General features: G+C 61.7%; 2 protein-coding genes across 2 annotated transcripts in view; both read right to left on the reverse strand.

Annotated features, from left to right (window-relative positions):
* The window catches only part of HNF4A (hepatocyte nuclear factor 4 alpha), a gene marked incomplete at both ends in the record, with an annotated part of 36,062 nt that extends 24,945 nt beyond the window's left edge, over positions 1-11,117 (reverse strand). Inside the window, one exon of the mRNA XM_082325580.1 lies at positions 11,069-11,117. Within this exon, the coding sequence (XP_082181706.1) occupies positions 11,069-11,117 (49 nt within the window). The remainder of the gene's footprint in view (positions 1-11,068) is intronic.
* A 2,114-nt stretch (positions 11,118-13,231) lies between these two features.
* Positions 13,232-17,107, reverse strand: R3HDML (R3H domain containing like; the record flags this gene model as incomplete). Its single annotated transcript, XM_082325666.1, has 5 exons — positions 13,232-13,364; positions 13,477-13,592; positions 14,728-14,860; positions 15,351-15,469; positions 16,847-17,107. The coding sequence occupies 5 exons, from the start codon at positions 17,105-17,107 to the stop codon at positions 13,232-13,234; spliced, it is 762 nt and encodes a 253-aa protein (XP_082181792.1).
* Positions 17,108-20,561: the final 3,454 nt, after the last annotated feature.

Raw genomic sequence — 20,561 nt, forward strand, 5'->3', positions numbered from 1 at the left:
TCTCCACAGCCCCGTAAACCCATGGCCAAGACACTGCAGGGCCAACTGCCTGGCTCCTGGCTAACAAACAACATAGCACACTGCTAATTAGCCTTCGAGTATCCGACCTACGACTCCAAGCCAGGATAACGCTACCATTTGTCCCTTTACACTCCTGCAAGGCCCAGTGCCATTGACCTCTTGTATCATAAAGAAATTAAAATATATCATGACCATAAACTACATCATTTGAGGAAACGAACCATTTCTAGTAAACGTATCATGGGTGGCTGAAGCCATGAACTTCTGCAAATTGATCGCCAGCTGATAACAGCGCAGGTATTCGCTGGGAGCAGCTCCCAGCACGTGGCTCCCCGCGCGGCGCTGGCGTGGGGACCTCGGCCCGCGGTGTGGTGGCTCAGGGTGCAGGCTGCCCCAGGAGCCACAAACCCCGCTGCCAGCGCAAGCCCGGCTTGAGGGGGGGAATTCCTGAAGCAAGAGGAGCCCCAGGATTTTTGCTGTGCCCCGGGGTCGAGTGGAGGCCGGGGGGGTGTTTTGTGGATGAGGCTCTGCGAGGCGCAGCAGTCCGGGGCTTGGGATCCTCAAAACATGTCCGAGTGCCTGCAAACCCCCCTGCAGCACCCTGAGCCCAGCCAGCCTCCTCGCTGCCTCACCTTCGCGCCAGGGTCCCCGTGGGTGCTGGGGCCGAGGGGCTGAGTACAGAGGTGGGAGACCTGCACTGGAGGGGGCTGCGGAGGGGGACCCAAAAAAACCTTTCTAGCAAGAGCTCTGTGCAACCGATAAGGTTTGCATTGAAAGTGTTTTTCCCTTAGTTGTTTTTAAGCTTTCATTACGATGCTGCAGACATCTTTGGCTAAGGAGAAGGAAGCAAACAGGGCAGGACCTGAGGCTGCACTGCAAGCGGGCAGGATCCGTCCCGGGCCTGCCGAGGCTGCAGCCCGGGGCAGCAATGCCAGACCTGGGAACCGGGCTGAGAACCATCAATTCATTTCCCAAATGGTGCAAGCAGTCACTGGGGCGTCCATGGGACGCCAGCCCGGCTCCACCACCTCTTCCCCCAGGAGTCACAGCACCCGCTCCACCGTGCCGCCCGCGCTGGGGTGCCTCTCTTGAGAGCCCCAGAACCGAGCCGGGGGACATCAGCCATCGCCACCCACGAACCCGGCACGTTCACTCTGCACAAAGCAAAACAGAAGCCAGAGACCTGGGGGTCCCCTCGGATGGGGACCAGCGGTACGTATGTGGGTGAGGAGCGTGTTTCGGCGGCTCCAAAACCCCAGTGGAGCCCCCGCGGCGGGGCTGCCGATGCCCTTCGTTCACGTAACCTCCGCAGCGCTGGCTACGCAGCTACTTCTCGCCCCGCTGCGAGTGCCAGGGGGAGCGTGGGGGGTACCTGGTCTTTCCCGGAGCAGGTCGTATCTGCTGCCATTCATCTTCCAGGGGTGCTCAGCTCGGCGGGCAGAGCTAGGGGAGTCTCGCCCTCGGATGGGGCCGTCCAGCCGGCGAGCCCCCCACGGGCTGCCGGGCACGAGCCATGCCCGGGAGCTGGCTGTGGTGCGGCAGCAGGGACCGGCTAATCCCTTAATGCTGGTCACAATGAGATTTGATGGGGAGCAGGAGTTTGTGCCACAGAGCCGCAGGTTTTAAAGGGTTCTGGCCACTACCCGGAGGGGGATTGTAAGGTGGCTCCGGGTTTGCACCCCGCTGCCGGTGCCCGCAGGAATGCCCGCTGCTTTCTGGGCCACCTTTCTACGGTGCCCTCACCCTGGCCTCTGGCCTGCCACTGGATTTCTGCGGGGCAGGGGGTGCCCGACCGCATGTGCAGCTCTGGAGGCTGCTCCGGGAAACGTGCCTGGGTGTGTTTAACAGCAGGAGCAGGCCTGACTCCCTCTCTGGGGAGAGGCTGGCTGCTTTCGCTTTAAAGTGTTTCTGTATAAATACCCAGAACACCGTATCCTTGAGGCACAACCTTTGTCTTCCCTCCCAGCCGCCATCATGACCTGCAGGGCTGGGAGAAGCGAGGACGAAGCAGGGTAGCAGGCAGGGAGCTGCGCACGTGGTGCTCCCCATCTTCGGGCAGCCCTGAGCTGTGTCCTGCAGAGCCTGGAGAGCATCTCCAACGGTTCCAGAGGCATCGCTGCCAGCGCTCTCCCGCAGCTCCCCGGGAGCTTGCCTGCTCTGTGCCGGTGCCCTCCACTCCCCATCCTCTCCCAAGGAAAACAGGACCTGGAAAACTCTTGGGGCTGAGATTTCTTAATCGATTGTGCACATTGGCGCTGTGGATGGGGAATCCAGGAGCCTCCATGTCCCAGGCAGCCCGAGATTTCGGCTCGTGCCTTGCACCACGGCCGGGCCAAGGCAAGCCCAGCAGGAGGAAAAGGGATTTTCCAACGGCCAGGCTACAAGAAACCTCTCTCTGCCTCCACGGCGCTGCACTCTCTGCTTTTTTTTCTGGAGATGAAGCTGCTGCGACAGTCTGGTGTTGACTTGTTTGGCCCCGGTCCAGAGGGGAGCACGGAGGCTGCTGAGCACCGAGATTTTTCTCCTCTGCAGGGAGTGTGTGCTGGCATGTGTGGCCCTGCTTAGCCCGGAGGAGGAAAATGAGGTGAGGGATTAGAGTGGCACTGCCCTGGGTTTTCACAGGCGCTGAGCAATGAATTGGACACCGAAAGGGAGAACTGGGCGCCTTTGCAACGCAGCCCTGTGCTGCACGGCTGTGGCCCGGACCAGGGCCGGGAGCGAGCATGGCCTTGCTCAGCCTCTGCGCCCGGAGGAACTGACTGCGGGGCCAAGCCCATCTGAGACCCCCATTTTCCTGCACTTCCCTTCCTCCTCGGATGGCTTTCCTCCCGCTGAGCCCGCCTCTGCTTTCGCTGTGCCAAGGAGAAGAGAGCTTGTTCCTGCCCTCCAGAGATGTCGGACCCAGAGCGCCATCTCAAAGGCACAAGTTTAATGAAGGAAAACTCTTCCTAAACCATTCCCGTCCCATCTCCGTGAGCCTCCGCTCCCACCCAGGCCTGCCTGGGGCGCATTCAAATTAATTTGGAGAGCACACGGCTGCCAGCAGCTTCCAGAAGGCTCCTGGTGGGTCAGGGGTGGGCATGACCAGCGGGTCCGTACCTTGGCTCCGTGCCCGGGGAAGGGGTGCACTGGTGACGGGGGCAGATGCCCACCGCGCCTGCGTGGAGCGGGGAGCAGCATCGAGGGCAGGGCCAGGTCTGAACTGTGCGTAACCCCATGGCACCTCCCTTCACCCCTCTGTTTCCACACTGGTTTTAATGCCTGTAACAGGGAAACACACCCAGGTCAACAGAGGTTTCTCCCCGACAGTGGCAGACCCAGGCACGCACCCATGGACGAGCTGCGGAGAGCACCTGGCTCTGCTTCCACCAGGGTGTCCACATGGTGGCAAAGCCACCACCTCCATCCCAGCACCACTTAGTCCTTGAAGGCAGCAGACTCCAGGCAGGGGAGCAGCCAGGGCTGTGGATCTGAAGCCCAGCTGTTTATAGAATCATAGAATCCTTTAGGTTGGAAAAGACCTTTAAGATCATCAAGTCCAACCGTTAACCCAGCACTGCCAAGGCCACCACTAACCCATGTCCCCAAGCACCACATCTCCCCGGCTTTTGAATACCTCCAGGGATGGGGACTCAGCCCCTGCCCTGGGCAGCCTGGGCCAGGCCCTGACAGCCCTTTGGGGGAAGAAGTTTTCCCTAATACCCAACCCAACCCTGCCCTGGCGCAGCTTGAGGCCGTTCCCTCTCGTCCCATCGCTTGTTCCTGGGGAGCAGAGACCGACCCCCCCGGCTCCAGCCTCCTTTCAGGCCGTTGCAGAGAGCGATGAGGGCTCCCCTCAGCCTCCTCTTCTCCAGGCTGAGCCCCCCCAGCCCCCCCAGCCGCTCCTCCCCAGCCTTGTGCTCCAGCCCCTGCCCCAGCCTCGCTGCCCTGCTCTGGCCACGCTCCAGCCCCTCCGTGGCCGCCTTGGGGTGAAGGACACTGAGCACAGGATTCGAGGTGCGGCCTCACCAGTGCTGAATACAAGTTTGTCCCCTTGCCCCTCCTGCCTCCTTATTCCACCCTTCATTTCCCGGTGCCGCCTTTGCCCTGCCGACGCCGGGCTCTCTGCATGGGCCGGTTCCCTCAAGCGCCCATCGGTGCCTTCTCTGCTCCTCCCTGCCGGGGCACCTCAACCTGGCTGAGCCTGCCCGTCCCCGGGGCAGGACCTGCTCCTGCTCACGAGCCATGGCGGCTGCAGGCGAGAGGCCACGCAGCTGGATGGGGACCTGCAGCACGGGCAGGGGTTTTTCCATAGGGTGGTTGCTCTTTTGTGCCTTCTGCTGAGCCCCCAGCGTTGCCCCGTCCATTAACCTGACACCCTGCCCAGCCTCCCAGTCCGTGGCCAAATTTCCTTGGGCGACGTTAGCACCAGTGGATCCCCTTCGTGGGCTGGGTTGCTGCTTTTCACCGGGGCCGGCGGGGTGGACCCTGCCATCCCAGTGGACGTGATGGGGTGGGATGCAGGACTTGCCCAGTTGGCTGGAAACCAGGGGCAGGCTGGGATGCTGGAAAGGAGCAGCAGCTTCTTCTCACGGGGCATCAAGGCAAAATGCAGCAAAATGACGAGCCTCCCCTGGGAGCAGGGGGAGAGAAGGGGCTGAGCAGGGCGGGAGTTGCCGGGCTCTGCAGCCTCCATGAAAGGCGCTGGGCCATAAACGCAGCGCGGTGGCTGTTGTTTATGTGTCGGCAAACACGTTGAGTGGGCTCGACTATTGATTCTGACCGTATAAAAGAGTGTTGTGGCACTTGTTCAGGTTTGCGCAGGTTTTACAGCTCTTGTTCTGAGAAGTGCCCGTGTATTTGGTTTTGCTCCTTCCTTCAGGTCTATCTGTTGACATTGGCTCTCCTAGCCAGAGCGTTGGGCCACGCCAGGAAGCTGCGTGTACGGCTCTCCCTGCGTTTCCCACTTTCCCAGGGGTTATTGCCCATAAAATCTCGCACACACCCATGGCCGGGACAGGTTTCTGGTGCAGAGGCGGGTGAAAGGTGCCCGCTGGTCCCACGTTGGTGGGTTGGGGTGCCCCACGCTCGGCGGCAGGAGCTGAGCCACCCATCCTGATGGATGAGTTTTAGGGTAGATGGGTGAAGGCGTGGGTAAGGTGCTGCCCTGGGCAGCCTGGGGCAGGATGAGCAAGGTGAGAGATCTGCCGGGCTGCGATGAAATGCGGGGTGTCAAACTGGCTTGGATGTCCAGAGAGGGAAAAGGTGTCAGAGCTCCCAGAGCACCACCACAGAGGAAGGGCCCGTGCATGGTGACCCACCGCATGAGGCCCACAGTATTCCCGTTCCCCACCTTCACTCTTCCCACCGGGAGATGCTAGCGCTGGCTGAGCCCGCAGGGACACCTTGGTGCTGGGGGCTCGGATGCCTGAAGCCCACGGTGATGGCCCCCATCCGCCCTTCGGCACCGAGGCTCCCGGTACTGTGGGGCTGCAGCCGGAGTCCCTCCAGTGGCTGCAGCCTTTTGGGACAGAAAATCTGGTCCAGTTGTGCAGCCCCTTGGCTTTTTAGAGCCAGGATCCATCCACTGCTCAGCTGCTGGTGCCTTTCTACAGCCACTTGCTCTGCATGGAGCTGCTCCTCTCGCACCTTTGGTGCATCATCCAGAGCCCACCATTCTTTTTTGAGGCATGTATTTCCTGAAGGGATTTGCTGGGTAATTTCTGTTGATGCTCGGGCTGAAGCTTGAACATGGGCTGTTCCTGGGAGTGATTGCTTCTGAGACCCGGCTTAGCTCAGCAGCCCCGGTGGGAACGTGGTGCCTCTGCCCAGCGAGGGCGAGCAGAGCCATCAGCCCTGGGTTCACGATCCAGCCACTACCTTGAAATTTGCCTTCCATGAAAATTCTGCAACATTTGCCATTTCCACAAACATTTCTGCCAGGAACCTTGTTTGCTTGAATATTTGAGGAAAGCAAACAGAGAAAGAGCCTGAACACAAACAGTCACGGACAGTTTTTCGCAGTCTTTGCCCCGTTCTAACCCCGAGCCCGCCGGCAGAGACGCTCGCGGGTGTCCCCCCGCCTGACGTACCCCTTGGCTCTGCCCTGTGCGCTGCCCCGTCCCCCACTGCTGGCCCTGCTCCTGCGGCAAATATTGCTGTGTTTACAAGCACCCAGACCGCGCTGTCTGCAGGACCATCACCGCCCCTTTGCGCTCACTTTAAATAAAAATTGTTTTTTAATGGCTTTTAAGAAATGTCAGCAGAACAGATCGAGCATGTCCCTGTGAAGGGTGGCTTGCAGACCTACCCCTGCCCTGCGGAGCTCAAAATAGCTCTCCGACACTCCTCAAATCTTCCCAGCCTCCCACCCCATGCCTCCCAGAGCTGGAGCCCGTTGCCCGCTGACAGCAGCCCTCTGTTCTCACTCCTCCTTACAAAAATCCCATCGTGTTTTTTGAGCGAAGCCAAAGACGAGGGTGTGCTGCTCGCCCGGTAAGCGGCCGGGGTGGAAATCGCAACCCTGCGGGCAAGCGCAGCCACCCCGCGACACCGAGCCGTGTCCCTGCAGCGCCCCGTGCCGCGGGGAGCATCCCCAGCTCTTCCCCAAGGAAACCTCTGCCAAGCACCAGCAAACAGCACTCAGGATCGGGCCAAGGCGGCTAAAGCAACGGTTGTCCCTTTTGCATCCCATCTAAATCCCAGTGCTTATTCCTGGATGCAGCAAGACCCTGCTCAGCCGTTTCGTGCCCTGGTAAGTGCTGGCCCTGCCAGCAGCGGTGTTACGGCCACCCCCAACAGCCGGCGGGGACGGCAGGAGTGGGGACAGGGACCTGGCTGTGCCAGGTGTCCCAATGCCCACCGATCCCCGACAGCCTCCAGGCCATGGACACAGAGCGCAAGGAGTAAACAGAGGTATTAAATAGCAGGTGACACAATAAATCAAGGGGAAAAAGCTCAGTTTGGGTCATATCTAGGGGAAACCTATAAAAAATTAGATCTATTTGGCAATCAAAAATAATTGCTTCACAGTGAAAAGTAAAAATACTCAGAAATTCTGCCTCCTCCTATGTTCTTCAGCTGAAACTATTCCCCACATCTGACCAAAACGCCTGAGCAGCTCTGACGTCTCGCATTTTTCAGCGAATTTCCAAAGCTGCTTTACCAAGCTGGCCCCGATCATGCGCCAGTCCCTGCTGTAACCGCCGGCCCCGGGGATCCCCGGCCCCCAGAGCCACTCCCGAAATGCGACGGAGCGGTGCTGCCTGCGCTGGGCTCGCGGGCAATTCCCGGATCGCGCCCAACTCTCGTCGGGAGGATAAAGGTGGAGCCGGGGGCTCGTCGCCTCCTCGCTGCCCGGTTGAGGACCGTCCCCTCGCCCCCTCTCCATCCCCTGCCCTCTCGCGCACCCGTTCGCAGCCTCCCCGGGGTTTTAGCACCAGCGTGCCCAGAGGAGCCCGTTCCAGCTCGCAGCCCGTCCTCAGCAGTGCTGGCGAGGGTGCTGAACATGCCCCCAGCCCCGCGGCTCACCGGGAGCTGTAGCATCACTCCCTTCTTGCCCAGGGACCCAGGCAGGGTGCTGGGGACAGGACACCTTTGTCACCGCCTGGCAGGGCATCCTCCAAGTCCTTTACACAAGCCACAGGTCTGATGGGAGGGAAATAAGTGCCCCCAAGGTATGGTTTAGGGGGAATGCTGGTGGCAGCTTGGGGCAGGGATGGATGGGGAGGGTGGCAGTAACTGCAGCGGGGGGATGCCCCGCTTTCTGCTCTTACTGATGCCACCGCTGCAAAGAGCGGGCTAGACCCGCTCGCCGTCCCGAGGCTGAGTGCCAGCACCCAGCTTTCCCCTTACAATATATCCCTGGCTCCAAATGGATGCTGAACTGCTGAAGCCTCTCAGATGGATAGGAAGATGAAAAAATGAGAAAGTCTTTCCATCGATCAAAGGAAGCTGAAAATAACCGTACGACCCCTCCAAGGCCGAAGGCTCGTCTGGTGGAACGTGATGCGCAGCTGCCAGCTGAGCCCCGCAATGCCAGCGCGATGGCGGCTGGAGCGGCCGTCCTGCCCAGGGCCGGGAGCCGGCCGGCCACGAGGGCAGCGCTGGCGGGCACGGCCGGGGCTCCGCGCCGACACCGCAGCCTGGAGCACCCCCATTGCTTTGCAAGGGGATAAACCTCGCGGTGACCGCAGTGGTTCGGCCACCACGGTGCCATCTGCCCCACGACGCCCAGCCCAGCCCCAGCCCCGCGGCGCTGCAGGCTCCCGGGGAAGCCAGGCGCTGCCTGGCCCCCCATCTCCGCCAGCCCTTCCTCGCCTCTGTTTGGATAACTTTTTCACCCGTTTTATTTATGAGGACTCCCCTCCTTCTGCCAACACTCTGAGTTTCCTCTTGCTTTCTTCTGAGAGGCCCGTCTCGCTTTTTTATTCTTATTATTTTTCTCTCTGCCCCTTGCAAGGCCCCAGGCTCGGCAGCCCGGCCCCGCGAGAGGCTAGCAGGCCGTGGGTGCCGGCTGGAGCGCGCCTTTGTTTGGCCACGGGAGCAGATGGGGATTGCGGCTGCGGGTGGGATGCGCAGCGATGCTTCCCCAGCTGCCCCGCGACGCCCAGCTCTGCCTGCGCCTGCCTCGGTTGCTGAGGCCACTGAAAAATCAGGAGAAAATCAGGATTTAAAAAAAAAAAACCAGGAGGAAATTAATAGTGGAAAGATTTGCCTGCCTGTGTTTAAGGTCACCGATGTGCCAGGGTTGGCAAGCGGCGGCTCGCATTAGAGCCAGCTGCAAGCGGGCAGAAGAACTTAATCATAAGTGATTAAAGAGCTTGTTCAGCTCCTTGGGTTGCATCTGTCAGGCACAGCCTGTTGCTCGCTGCAGAAATGAGGCTGGCTTCGCACCCTGGGGCAAAGCAGGACACGAGCACCCTGGATTTGGGGAGACGCAGACCCAGCCACCCCACCCTGCCGCGCCTCCCAGGCTGATGGGAGCATCACCTGGGCCTCCCCTCTCCTGCGAATGCGGCACAAGTCAGTCCCTGCGAGCTGGGTGGGCCGGGAGACGTCTCCCCACCAGCAGCAGGGAGGGAGGAGCGTCCCCTCCTGCAGAGCCGCTCGCTCCGGGCGTCAGCCTGGAGGGTGCTCAGCACTGGCTTCTGCTGGACCAGCCCGCAGAGGTGCCCTCACTCCAGGATCCGACCCTCTGTCCGTCTCAGAGGCATCGAGACGTTGTTTTACCCGCTCACGAGCAGCCTTCACCACGCAGCTCCTTGCACGTTGTCCAAGCAGCGCCAGCTGGACGCAAAACCACAACCTGCACCGCACAGACCAAAAACTTGGCATTTTTCTGAGTCCAGCTTTATGCAAGGCCCCGTCCCGCTGTTGCGGCTCAGAGCTGTGGTGATGGGAGCTCCTCCAGAGCCCCAGCTCCTGCGGGCCTGGGACGTACAAATGAGCGACCTGATAAAAACAGGCTAAAACTCAGCATTTTGTAACTCCTTGATTGTAGCTCCCTGCTCCAGGTCGGCCCAGCAACGCTATTGCAGATCCTATGCAATTCCTACACGTTTCCGTTGCAATGGGCCGTGGACCCACGGAAATGCCGATGAGCCCGGTGTCCGGCCATGGCTCAGCACGGGGCCACGTCAGCCAAAATTGAATCGGGTCTGGAGAGTACAGAAGCGCTGGGGGCTGGGGCGAGGAGGCACGGGGCCTCGCTGTAGCGTGGGTGCCCAGCACAGGGGCAAGTTAGGGATGGAGGTGGCACCCGTAGGAAGCTGCAGACCTGGAGCAAGAGAAGCCACCACCCAAAACAGGACCATGAGCAAAGGGCGAGGAGACCTGGGAGCCCCCCAAGCCCTCCTGGGGCCTGGCTGGAGCGCACGCGGTGGCAGGAGTGTGGGCTGGTGGGGCCATGTGTCTTTGTGAGTGGGGTGTGGTAAAGGAGAAGAGGAGGAGGATGTGAAAAATAGAGTGAGGAGAGGCAAGGCAGAATGGTGGAGAGCCATGGGATGTGATGGAGAGGGATGGAGAGCCAGGGGGTGTGAGGGAGAGCCACGGGGAAGTGATGGAAAGTGAGGGAGAGCCAGGGGAAGTGATGGAGAGCCATGATGAAGTGATGGAGAGCCATGGGGTGTGAGGGAGAGCCACAGGGAAGTGATGGAGAACCTTGTAACTGTGAAACCTTGTCTGCTGGAACCTCACTTCACACCCTGGCCATGCCCAGGGAATTGGCGCTCCCAGATCGCACAGGGCCAAACCAGCCCCGGCCCCTTGCCTTGCAGGGATGCTCCAGCACGGGCACATTTGGACCAGTCCTGAGGGCAACGGCGGGCTGACGGCAGCCCGGGCAGGGGGCACCCGTCCCCCACGTGCATTTGTTGGCAGTTGGCATCTGGCACAGCCAAGGAGAGCGGCGGCCCGGGGTGGCCCGGGGCTGATACCCGCGGTGCCCCCCGGGAAGCGTGGGACACAGGCCTGGCGGGCATCTCCCCGCGGCCGGGGCGCTCCAGGCAGCGGCGTGCCGCCCGATGCTCTGCACCGCAGGGGCTGCCATTCGTCCGGGCACTCCAGTCCCTGCTGGGAAACCTGCCCAGCATTAACACTAGCCCGGCCCCGGCCCTCGGCAGGAGCAGCTGAGCTGGCGGGCACCCACTGCGCCCGCTGCCGCAGCCCGGGCGTGCCACGGGCCGCCCGCAGCCTTTGCTTTGGGGCCGGCTGCGTGTCCTAAGGCAGCACGTCACCTCCTTCCTAAAGTGCTTCCTCTGCTGCGAACCCTGCAGCAGCCCCTCTGCCAGCGGGTCAGACCGCTCTGCTCCCTCGGGCACGTGCCTTCTTCTTCGAGCCAAGCAGAGTGAAAGAGAGAAAATACATCTATATGTATATATTATAGAACAATTAATCGGGGACCCATTTTCTGCCTCCATCTCCAGCCTTTGGAGGTGCCTGAGCCGGCGGGGGCCGGGCAGCGCGGCGGGGCCGGGCCGTGGGGCCGGGGGCTGCTGCCCGCTCCCAGCCCCGCTTCCCACGAGCGACGGCGGGGCGGCAGCGCGGGCGATGGGAACGCTGTACTCACCATATGGAGCCTCCATCTTAGCGCTTAGCTGGGTGCTTACATTGACCATGTCTCGCCGGCTACTGCTATGGGGACTTGGGGCGAAAACCAGAGGAAGTAGAGGAATAAAAAGAAATCTAAATAAATAAATAAAAATGTCTTTCACTAAGGAACTAGGTGAAGGCAGGAGGGAGCACAGAGAGGCAGGGCAAGGAAACCTGCCTCTCCTGTTATCTTATTGATTCGCTTAATCAGGGCTAATGTGGGTGGAGATGTTAAATAGTAACCAAGCTCTTATGGAAACCAGCCTGCAAGGTGCCGTTGCTGTAGCTATAGTAACTGCTGCCATGCTAGAAACTCAAACACGGCTTTTACTGGACTGTTTTGGGGCTCCCGTTTCCACCCGGTGTCAAGGCCGGGGCAGCCGCGGGGCTGGGGTTCACCCCCAGCTGCGGAGGGGACGGGGTGGCCGGATCCGGCTCCGCAGCGCCCTGGGTGCTGCTGGATTTCGTGCCGTCACCCACCTGCGGTGGGAAAACCGGGGCTGAGCCCGCCAGCGGGCAAGGGGCTAACCCTGCCTGCGGGCAAGGGGCCGCGGGACGAGCCGTGGGGGCTGGCATGGGCAGAGCAGGGCCTGGCCGAGGCACAAGGGGCGAAACACCCCAGCCGTGGGTCAGGACGTGTTCCCTCGGTGCAAACCGGAGGGGTCACTTGGGGACGGGGAGCCGCAGGGAGGCTGCGGTGGGACGCAGGGTGATACCCTGAGCAAGGGGCCGGGGTGCAGGGCATTTGCAGCTCCTCCGTCTCCTCTGCTCCCCAAACCGGGGGGACCCGCAAAGTGCCGCAGCTGCTCACGGACATCTGTGCTCCCTCTGGGACCGCAGCACCCAGGAGGAGCCCTGGGGACCTCCTGGGGTGTAGATGCGGTCCCCGACCTTGGGGTAGAGCCCGGTGCTGCTGGTGGCTCCGTGGCAGGAGCAGCCCCTGCTCCCGGGGGGCTGCGCTGAGGCGAGCAGGGCCACATGCAAGAGGTGTTGCAGAGATGACACCAAATATATGGGGGATCCAGAGCTGGAGCTGAAAAAGTGATCGGTCGGCAGCACAGGGCCTCCCGTAGGTCTCGGGAAGGGGCCGGGCTGGAGGAGGCAGCGAGGGGTCCCTGCCAGTCCTGGGACAGCACCCCAGCTATTGCAACCCTGCAGCCCCAAGAGGACAAAATTAGGGACATCTGCTCCTCCGGATGGGAAAGCACATCCCAAGGGAGCGTGCAGCGGGCCGAGCGGGCAGGGGGCTGCCGGGACACGGGGGGCTGCGGCGCAGGAATCCGCAGCTGGGGGCTCAGAGCCAAAGCCTGGGAATTTGGGGACCCCTGAGTTTGCTGAGTGCTGAGGGCTCTTAGAGAGGGAGGGGATGTGGGTAACGGGGTGCTCAGCGGCACCGGGGGTGAAGCAGGGCAGTGGGGTGGCATGGGGCAGCCTGGGTGGGACGGGGAGCTCGTGACCCTCCAGCGTCATCGTCACCCAGCGTCCCAGCAGTGCTGGCTTCTCCCACACGATGGAGCAAAGCGCCCGGCCATCTCCTGCGGCCATGGCCCATGGCCCTGCCGAGGGCTTCTGCACCCCTTTGCTATTTACCCCAAAAAATGGTGCAAAGGCACGGGCTCGGTGTTACCCCGAGGCTCCAGGCTGCGAGTGAGAGAGGACGGACACGAGCACGGGGGTCTCCAGGCTGCTTTATTGGGGGGCTCGGAGCTGGGGGCCCTGTGGCCGGAGGGGCAAGAGCACGCTCAGAGCTCCCCACTCTTCCTCCGGCCACTTGCCGTGAGGGGAACGTCTTGGTATTCGCTTACACCAGCCTCTGCCTTAGCACAGGCGGGGGGCAGCGGGGGAAGCCCCCCGAGCCTGCGGAGCAGGGGCCATGCCAGCCAGCCCCGCTCCCTCCGTGCATCCCCGAACTGTCCCGATTTCGGGTATCAGGGATCTGAACCATCCCTATTTCCCCCAAAGCGGGAAGCAGCCGGACAACGCAAGCGCTGCTGGAGAGGTGTGTTAAAAAAGCAGTTTCCTACGCGGCGCTAGGGATGAAGCAGGTTGGACAGCCGAGCTGCTGGCGGGGGTCAGTGTTATAAATAATTCTGGTTCACCTCGTCCCCATTCCCAGGGGCTCCCTCGCGGGGCTGCAGCCCTAGAACCAGCTGACTTGGTTGGATTTGAGTCCGGTGAAGCACATGTTGTTGGAGCAGCCCCCGCCGTAGGTGGGGGGGCAGGCTGAGCACGGCCTCCCCACCTTATACGGCGCTTCTCCCAGCCAGTTGCCCCTAAAAAGAGAGGAGGGTATCACCTCTGTGCACCATCGCCTCACCGCTGACACCGGAGCAGCCGTCGAGGAGGGAGGACGGCACGGGGGGGGGCTTCCCTCCACACACTTACTTGATGGCGTAGTTGCAGACGAGGAGGACGGCGTGCCGCCACGTGCTGCCCCACACCCGCACGTTGGCGCAGGTGCTGAGGGCGCAGCCCAGGCGGCTGGAGGATGCCCACACCATCTGCACCGGGACAGAGAACAGGCGCTGTCGGCGACCGCCCGCCCAGGCGTCCCACAGCCGGCCGCCCCGGGACCCCAGCGCAGCGCTCTGGCCCGCCAGGAATCGCATCCCGCCTGCCCGAATTTCTTGGGCTGGGTGCTGTGCCCACCGTGGGCACTGCTTTGTCACCCGAGGGCGATTTCTCACTGCCCTTTTCTGCCTGCAGCCCGTGCTGCCCTGCAAGGGGCTGCCTTGCCAAGCTCACTTAAACGAGCATCAGCCTGGGCCACTTCTCCGATTTACCCAAATTAGTTCCCAAACCTCACCCTGAATCATCGCCGGCAGAACCAGAAGCTCCTCCTAAAGCCTCTCCAGGCTGAATTTCTTCCTTAAAAAAGGTATATCTTGCCCGTTTGCAACCTGGAGCATGCCCGAGCATCCCCATGGACCAGCCGCACAGGGATGCAGATGCTCAGGTAAAGGCTGGAGCCGTGCAGAGGAGGCAGTTAGGGGCTGGCCCAACTTTGGCACTGGGCAGGGGAGCAGAGGGAGGTTTTCCACCTTGTGCCGGCCTGGCTGCCGGTGGACGTGCCGGGGGATGAAGGGGCTGCGTTCTCAGGGACCCCGACATGGTGGGGTGCTATAAAGCCAATTCATCACGGATTCATGCTCAGCAAAAAAATTCATGAGGATTCATGCTCAGCAAAAGCACAATGGGGCTTTTTTTTTTTTTTTCCCCTTCACCACCTTTGAGGTGCCAGTGGGGTAATAAGGAGAACAAGGCCAAAGCAGGGAAAAAAAGCTTAAAATTAAAACCTCCCAGCCAACTGGGCAGAAGGTCCCAGCGGCGCTCCAGTGGGCTGCGAGCCCCCGGGACCTCCATGCAGGCAGCCAGATCCCAGCGGGAGCCCAGGGTGGGAGGGCATCGCTGCCGGCTGCCTGCACCCCTCCGGCAGGCACGCTGCCTGCTGCCAGCCCTGCTGCCTGATTTGACGCAGAGAGCTGCTGGGATTTGATCTCGGATCCCGGCTGCTGCTGGGAGAAGGGCTGCTCGCTGCATGGGTGCTGCAGCAGCCCAAGGCACTGTGAGCTGCCCCTCGGTTTGCAGCCGGGTCCCGGGGGGCTGCGGGGGGCTGCGGGGGGCTGTGGCGCTCACCTGTGTGTAGTGGCTGCAGACAGAGCCGCTGCATTTGGAGGGGCAGCGGGGGTTGCACTCGCGGGGGTGGGGGAAGGAGTAGTGCTGCTTCTCCTGGTGCCACGATTTCACCATGTCCAGGACGGAGCGGTACCTGCAAAAGGTGCCGTGCGGAAGGTGGGCATCCTCCACCTCACAGGGCATGGGTGAGGGGGAGGAAGGCTCCACATAGAGGGAACAGGGTAGAGAAGCGGGACAGAGCAGAGGCAATGACATCCTTGTCCCAAGTCCACTTGGCCAGAAGACCTGGCCCTTGCTGGAGGCACCTGAGCGCTCAGCCACGTGGTGGAGATCCAGGACCCACCTCCCCCTGCTCCCTGCGCCAGGTGGAGAGGGGGTTAATGCCGTACTCCCCGAACGAGCAGCAGACACCTCTGGTTTCCCACATTTACCCTACTGCAAGAGCTGGACCCTTCTCCTCCTCCTTGGGGGGGCTTAACGTGCTTCTTGGTTGCATCTCAGTCCTCTGCAAGCCCAGCTCCAAACCTCTCTGCTCCTTGACCGAGGGGTTCCTCCTCCTCCTCTTCCCGCATTGTGGGTGCGGGGGGTCCCCAAGGAGCCCGCTCCGCCCGCGGGGCACTCACCTGCCTGAGTGGATGGAGAGGTTCTGCCCCACGTATTTCATCAGCTGGGGAGGGCCGTGGTCCCACAGGCAGCGCGCAGCCCACGCCTCTGCTGCCCTGGCCAGCCGCTCGTCCCACACCTGGCCAGGGGGAAAGGAAAAGGGCAGGCAGGGATTTTGGCTGCCCAGAGGAGGGAAGAGGAGAAACCCGCTCCCTTGTGCTCAGAGCAAGGTTTCTGAGCACCCCCAGGTGTCCCAAAAATGTGACTCACGTATCAGGCTGGGAAAAGCCTGCGGGAAGCAGGGCAGCGTGCCCAGGAGCGATGAACCGCCCCAGCTGCCCACCGCGGCCCCTGGGCACAGGCGGTACCCGCTGCCCGGGCAGAGCACGGATGCTCTGAAGCAGTGCAAGCCCTGTGTGTGTGTGATTCCCTCCGGGAATGAGCTCCTTCTGCAGAAGGAGGAACTGAATCCAGGGATGAAACCCCGCAGCCCTGCGCTGCCGCTGCAGCTCGCAGAGGGCCGCAGCCCTCCACCGCAGCCTGGCCGCAGACTAACCGGTGAGGACAGCTGGTTCCTTCGTGCATCATTTAAAGGTTCTTCACCCATCCTGAACCGCTTTGGGGAGATGCCCGAGAGAGTTGTTTTGGAAGGCAGGAATTTAGGCCAAGCAAGAAGCGGTGTGGGATGCTCCCGGGCACGTCTGACCTGCGCTGGTACCCAGCAAGCTCCCAAGCCAGCATCCAGGGACCACCCAGCCGCTCCGTGGGAGCTCCGGTCCCTTCCCTGGGAGCAGAGCAGCACATGGCACCTCCTGCCCCAAGGGTCCCACTCGGTGTTGGCTGGAAACCCCTCCTCTTGGTGGCTCCCCGTTTCTCCTCCCTTTAGGGCTGGGTTAGGAGCTCCGAGCAGGGTTGAGACAACCTGGGGAAAGCTCTGCCCAGGGAGGCTCTCATCCAGAGGAGCTGCCTGACCCGGCGAGGCTCTGCAGCCCCTCTCTGTCTCGCTCCTGCGTGTTTCTTCTCCCAGGGGCTGGCATCCCTGGGCACGCTCCCAAGGGACCCCGGACCTTGAGATGGGGCCGTCCCTCCCGGCTGCAGTTAGGGGAAAGGCTCCCACCTGGGCTTGGGGTTGGGACCTGAGCTTTTCATGCTTGGAGCCCTCTCCCTTCCCCTAACGCTACGTTTGCAGCTCAGCTGGACGGACCCTGCCATCCCACAGCCTGCAAGCTCCCAGACATCCCAGGCACGGGACCAGGGGTCCTAAATCTGGCCCCGGGTGGAAACATCCCCCCATTGGGCCTCCCTCCCTCCTGCGCAGAGGCTGCGTGGGGCGTGCATGGGGCTGCCCTGCCCCAGGGACGCGAAACGTCCCCCAGGACAGATGTGCAGCCACGAGTCTGGGGCAGCACCCTGACATCCCCATGTGTGGGTGCCCGGTCCCTACCAGGTTGGGTGCCCACGTCACGGGTGAGCCCCTCAACCCCACCCAAGCCCACCCTGCCAGAGCCCGACTCACCATATACTCCATGTTGGCGGCGGGGGGGGACACCTGTGCCCTCACTTGGTTGTGGTAGTCCAAAATGACGCTCATGTCGCGGGGGGAGAGGTATCGCTTCCGACGGCTCCGGGGGACCCCCGCGCCCCACAGCAGGCCCGCGGCTCTGCCCCCGGCGGGGGACAGGAGCTCGGTGGCATTGGGCAGCAGGAAGGAGCCGGACTGCGGTGCCATCCAGAAGCCCAGGGCAGTGAGGTACAGGTGCACGTGGAGCACAGCCATGCTAGCCCGGCCGGCGGGATCGGCCGGCGGCTTTCTGCTCCCGCACGGAGTCAAGCAAGGACAAGGCGGATCGCAGGTCCCCGCTGCCAGCGCGTGGATCTAGGAGAGAAAACAACGCAGGCACCGCTCAGGTTTGCTGTTCATGTGCAAACACCTCTTCCCAAAATGAGATGGAAATAAATTTTCCTTTTTTTTCCTTTTCAAAATAATTTTTTTAAATTAATCTCTTTGATAACTGCATTTATCACAGCAAATTCCCCAGGACCGGCAGAGAGGTGGCTGGGTTTTCTTGTTGTTTCTTTAAAAGAAAAACCCAAATCGGTACAAAATCTCCCCCACTTTTTCACTGATCGCACGTACCTGCCAGGCAGGGGCTGATTAGGAGCGTGCTGAGAGATTTGCTGCAGCCGCCTGCCCTGTAACTTCCCAGGCATTTGGTGTGTTGAGTAAATCCCCAGCACAAATGGAAATCTCGCACAGATAAAGAAACGCACAGCAAGTTTTAAAAGCATCGGTGAGATATCCTAACGACTCTACCTCAGGGAAAGAAAAAGAAACCTCCGCAGAACCAGAATAATTGAAAAAAAAGGAGAAAAATGCTGGAATATCTCCTCAGCCGCCGCGCCTCCTAACATCCCTGCCAGCCCTTCCCCGGAGCAGCGGGGAGGACGTTCCCCAACTACGTACCTTGAGGACAGAGCCAAGAGCAGCCGAGCCCGGCGGCGGCAGCCGGTGGGATTGACCTTTGCAAACAACCTGCTGGGGCAGATGCGGGGGAGAGGTTGAGCCTAGCCCCGCCGGGCAGCCCGCTGCAGCATCTGACGCAAAAGCTGCATCTTAACTCTTCCCCCGGGGAATGTCCTGAAGTTTGGGAAGAGCCCTGCTAGGAGATTTATAGGCTGGTGGATGCATCCGCGCGCACAGGCGCGCAGGCGGGCGCGCCGAGCCGTGCACGGTGCCGGCGGGGGGAAGCGAGCAGAGCCTGGCTCGCTGCTCCGGTGGGCAGAGGGGCTGCTCGTCGGCTGCTGGCGGGGGTTTTTGTTACGAGCTACCTATGGCGCTATGGCGAGAGATCCCCAGAGTCATCTCTCCACCGTTCATCCCCCCGAGCTGGGGTCTCTCTGGCAGCTGTGGATAGGGAAGCAAATCCAGGTCGGAGAGGCATGCGGAGGGGTTTCTGCCCCAGCAAGGTGGCGGCGGGGCTGGCACTCACCGGGAGCCCGAGGGTCACCCCGTTTTGATGCGAGCTGAGCAGATGGCAGAGACGTCCCTTGCCAGGGGTGGCTGGGAGGGGACCTGGTGACCACACATGTCCCTGGGCCAGCAGCTCTCCCCGTTAGAAATGAAGCCGCTTGCTGGGTGGGTTCCCCAAGGACTAGGGTTTGCCGCAGCCTGTGGGGGCTCTGCCTGCGTCCCCACCACTGACCCGGGCTGGCGATGCCCGGCCGGGGCATCGCAGGGGAAAAGAGCCCTTCCTCTGCGGGCTGTGCTCCCCCAGGGGCCTGTCCCCAGGGAGGGGGAATGGCTGCAGAACTCTGAAAGCTGTAGACAATCCTGCAGCATCAGGCGTGTTTCCCTGTAACATCCCAGCGGTTGCGGTGCCAGCGGCCGGCTGAATTATCGCAGGTCACAAAAATGCAAGGCTGGCAGGCTGGAGGGGCTGCTTGCAATGCCCCTCACACCTCCTCCTCCCGCTGCGCTCGGAGCCAGCGCAAGCAGCCGCGTGTGAGCCGTGGCAGCGCTCGCTGCCATCATCGCCCATGCCGTGGTGCCCCAGGGAAGCAAGGTGCTCACCCTGCACCTTGCCAGGCCTGGGTTCACCAGGGCACAGGCAGGTTTGGAGCCAGGATTTGGCTCTTGGTTGCATGAAGGGGAGCACCGAGGCCAAACTCCCTTTCCTGAGCTGGCAGGAGGCACGGAGATGGAGGCGTGGAGCTGAGACCAGAGTGTGCCCAGGGGAAAGCTGGTGCTCAGGCAGGGAGACAAGGAGGCTGCCGGGGAGGAGGGGAGGAGAAGGCAGTCCCACAGCAGCCCATCGCTGCTTCTCGCCCTCTCTGGGATAAGAATCGAGGATCCTGACCATGAAACTCCTGCACTGTGCCGGCACATCCCAGAGCCCGGCTGGCTTCACCCGTGGCTCCCGACGCCCGCAGCACAACAGAAGCCGACCAGGAGCTCAGGGAGGAGCAGACCCAAGCGTGGAGCGGGAATAACGCCCAGGTGCTGAGCTGCTGTGCTCTATCAATACAGCCTCACCCTGCTGTGAGCCTCTGCCCAAGTAGTCCCCCGTGCATATTTTTCCTGGCATCTGCTCTCCTGTAAAGCAACTCAAGATGCTGCGGGCCCTGGGGAGAGGCTGGAGACATGTGCCGGAGGGATATTTCCATGCACTCCCCACCCAGAGGGTGGGATGATGATCGTGCCAGCGGGGAGACAGGGAAACCGCTGCCAGGGCATCTCCGGCCCCGCTGCAGTGCCGCGGGAGGGTCCCCTCGGTGTGGAGAGCAGCAGCAGCCCGTGGGCTGGCAGGGCCGGGCACACTGCCGGAGGCTGTGCTGTGCCACGGATGCCGGGCACGCTGGGGTGTCAGGGTGGCTCCCAGAGCCCACCAGCTTTCCCGGCTGCCTGTTGTAGGGGGTCTAACCAGCGCAGCTTCACCTTCCCAGCACCAGAGCACCCCAAAACACCAGCCACCTCTCCACAGGTGCCAGGCAAAGCACGATCCCCACTTTGCCGACACCCCTATTTTACGTTCAGCCATATGCGGAGGCGAGTGCCAGCTCCCGGGGCCGACGGCAGGACGGCCCTTCGTACCACACCGGGACGGCACACGCCGGGGCTGCCTCCCTCCGCTCAACCCCAGCTACCAAATCTCCCATTAGTAAGGCTGGTGGAGGGAGTTTCATTCCCAGCAGATTAGAAAGGCAGATGGGGACACACAGCAGCAATCTCAACTGGGCAGACTGGGGATGTGGTCTGGGCAGACTGGGAGGAGCAGCTGCCGCCAAGGGCACACTGAGGTAGGGAGGGCACTGGGGCTGTGTTATGGGGAAAGGGTTTTTTTAATGACTTATTATTTCACAAAAGACAGACCCCTGAGCTCATCCAGCACCGTGAACTGCAAAGATTTGCATTTGAGAGGTTTTTTTGAGTTTTTGTTTCCCTGGGGCTCGGGGAGAGCAAACCTACAGCAGCTCCCACTGCCACGCAGCAGCCGAGCTGCACCGAGCCTCCGCGCGGGGACACGGCAAGGGTTTTGTCTTGGGTGCAGATTGAAAGCGGTGCTTAATCAGCGCTCCGCGAGACAATCCAAATTCCAGGAACTGGAAGGGGCTTGTGTCCCTGCCAGGTGTAATATCCTGCAGCCCAGACTGGCCCGGCTGCCAAAGCACACGGTATCTGCAGCGAGGACCTCGCCGGGAGCCAAGAAGCACACGCATTCAGCTGGATACAG

This window comes from Platalea leucorodia (genome assembly GCF_965183815.1).
Source record: "Platalea leucorodia genome assembly, chromosome: 13".
Lineage (NCBI taxonomy): Eukaryota > Metazoa > Chordata > Aves > Pelecaniformes > Threskiornithidae > Platalea > Platalea leucorodia.